This window comes from Callithrix jacchus, chromosome 4, assembly GCF_049354715.1.
Source record: "Callithrix jacchus isolate 240 chromosome 4, calJac240_pri, whole genome shotgun sequence".
Taxonomy (NCBI): domain Eukaryota; kingdom Metazoa; phylum Chordata; class Mammalia; order Primates; family Cebidae; genus Callithrix; species Callithrix jacchus.
In genome coordinates, this window is record NC_133505.1 from 4,493,824 (window position 1) to 4,496,602 (window position 2,779).

Here is a 2,779-nt window from a genome sequence, read left to right on the forward strand (position 1 = left end):
GTGACTTCTTGGTCTGTGATTTCTCAGGTACATCACCCAGGAATCCTGCCATATAACAATCAAAGGTTTCACTGAGTGGAGCTAGGTACCGGCAGTCCAGGTGACTCAAGAAAACGTCACAAGATAAAACGTGGCCCTCGGAATCTGCCCTCACAACACATCTACTGAATGAGATTTACTGTCTTCAAAAGTAGTCTGTTACAGACTACAGCTTGAGAAGCGCAAAATTACAGCTTTAGGAAATTAACGCTCTTGGACTGCAGACTGTTTAACAAGGAGAAAAGAGGATTCAACGAAGAGAAGAGAGGATTCAAAAGTGAAGTAATTCATCCAATGAGACTCTCCAGCAATTCACCAATCACTTTGTTGCACTCTTCAGCCAATGGTTTTACGGCGCGGGACTTTTGAAAATTAACAAGGCCAATTAGAATGTTTCTGAGTATATATAAGGGCACTCTCCACTATACTAAGTGGCTTTGTTTTTTCAGTTAGTTCAGAATGGCACGTACTAAGCAGACTGCACGTAAGTCCACTGGGGGGAAAGCGCCGCGGAAGCAGCTGGCTACTAAGGCAGCTCGGAAAAGCGCTCCAGCCACAGGTGGCGTGAAGAAGCCACACCGCTACCGGCCGGGTACTGTGGCCCTGCGCGAGATTCGCCGCTACCAGAAGTCAACCGAGCTGCTGATCCGAAAGTTGCCTTTCCAACGCCTGGTGCGAGAAATTGCTCAGGACTTCAAGACTGACCTGCGCTTTCAAAGCTCCGCGGTGATGGCCCTGCAGGAGGCGTGCGAGGCCTACTTTGTGGGGCTCTTTGAGGACACCAACCTGTGCGCCATCCACGCTAAGCGGGTGACTATCATGCCCAAGGACATTCAGCTCGCTCGCCGCATTCGTGGGGAGAGAGCGTAAAGCTTTCTGCGCAGTAATTAAATCCAACTCACAAAGGCTCTTTTAAGAGCCGCCCACTTTTACCCGAAAATAGCTGTGATTAACTGATGTAATTCTGTGAAAGTTAATGTTGGTTGCGGTACTTACATACTCATTCGATTGTCCAAAGTTGATGGCTAGCTTACTATATCGCCTGTTTTCTCTCGGATGTGAGATTGTAAGCGTGTTCCTTTTCATTAACTGGGCGTTGGGGGTTTGGTGCTTGGAGTTGGTAGTGGATAGGACACATGGGTTCATTTTATAGAAGGCTTGGGTTTCGAACTTTAGTCACGTTATCTGTGTACAACCATCATAGAAGGGATTTCTTGAAACTGTATTTATAGTTAATCCCTTTGGGCCCTTGTAGTGTTGGCGCCAAGGGCTCGAGACAGCTAGTTGACTCGCCCCAGTTTGGCTGCTGGACCTGTCTGCATATCCCCACCTCGAGGGCTGTCCAGTGAGACAAAGGGCCGCGAGCTGAGTCACTAAAAGCAACAACAGAATGCAAAGCAAAGGCCTGCAGTTTATGAGGACATTGTGCTGTCTGCTTCCATGTCCCCATCAGTCTCTGTGTAAGCAATAAACTTGCTGCAATTGAGATGCCTGAGAGGAGCAGAGACCTCTGCCCATATTTTCCCTGGAGCCAAGCCTTTGTTTTAGCTCCTGGTGAAAAACAGGTTTAACCAGCCACCTTAAGGGCGCCATTGTATCTTTGAAATGTAAAATCTTTGAAATGTAAACTATCACAAGCCCCCTTAAACTGCTTTCTGAGCAGATATCACAAGCCCCTGATAACTATTTTTTATGGAGTTTCAATTTCCTTTCTGTTTACCCCTTTTTTTTCCTTTCTACTGAGATTAAGTAAATGTAATAAGAAAAAGGTATAAAAGCTGTAACCCACAAGAATAAAATCGCTGTGGCTGTCACTGTGGCTCGCTGTAGCTGCTGCTGCGCTGCCCAGCCCTCCTTTTCTATATTCTTTCTCTTCCACGCACTCTCTCTCAGGTTGAACGAGACATCTACGTTGGCAGTCTCAGGGACTCCCGCAGGTCGGTAGTCCCCCGGCAGACGTGCCGGACCCCGACAGGCCCTGGCAGTTAAGAATAGGTCTGGACATCCTTTGTTGCAAATCCCCATTTAGGGCTGGAGTCAACCTGCGTTATAACTGGGATCAGTATCAGGAACACTGAAGAAGCCTCCCCAGCATCCGGGGATTGGGGGGAAAAGCCGATAAGCGAGGAGTCCTGATTGCTCAGGTCAGAGATGTAATTATAGGGAGTCAAAGCTGTCTCCTAGGGCTGAGTCAGTTTCTTGGTGGAGGCCACAAGATTGGATTAGTCGCTTCATCAATCTGGGTGGTGCCAGCTGATCCATCTGGTCTGCAAAATATCTCAAGCAGTGATCTTGAGCAGTTTTAAGTAGGGTCAGAATTTTGTAGGTCCCAGCTGCAGGACTCCTGAACCATAATTTTTCTTTTTTGGAGACAGTTTCAATATTATGTGGAGTAATTTTGATTGCTCTGTGTCCTCAAGGCTGGGGAGATAAAAGCCCCTTGCTGCATTGGGTGTGGTCAGACCTGGTGGCCTCTTAACCACTGTGCTTCTAATGCAAATGAACATCCGATAGCAACCCGTGGTAGAGTAAGAATCACTTCTGCTACTGAATACTGCAGACCACTCTTCTACCCTTGGCTATCTTGCCCACATTAGTTTCAAGGCATCCCTTGATCACCCCCGGTCCCTGCTGTCGGGGGACTACCAACCTGCGGGAGTCCCTGAGACCGCCAACGTAGATGTCTCGTTCAACCTGAGAGAGAGAGTGCGCGGAAAAGAAAGAATATAGAAAAGTAGAG

General features: G+C 47.8%; 1 protein-coding gene across 1 annotated transcript; it reads left to right on the forward strand.

Annotated features, from left to right (window-relative positions):
- The first annotated feature begins 472 nt into the window (after window positions 1-472).
- LOC100394108 (histone H3.1) lies at window positions 473-2,666 on the forward strand. Its single transcript, XM_035297311.3, has one exon. It carries the CDS (start codon window positions 499-501, stop codon window positions 907-909), a length of 411 nt encoding a protein of 136 aa, XP_035153202.3. The 5' UTR covers window positions 473-498; the 3' UTR covers window positions 910-2,666.
- Window positions 2,667-2,779: the final 113 nt, after the last annotated feature.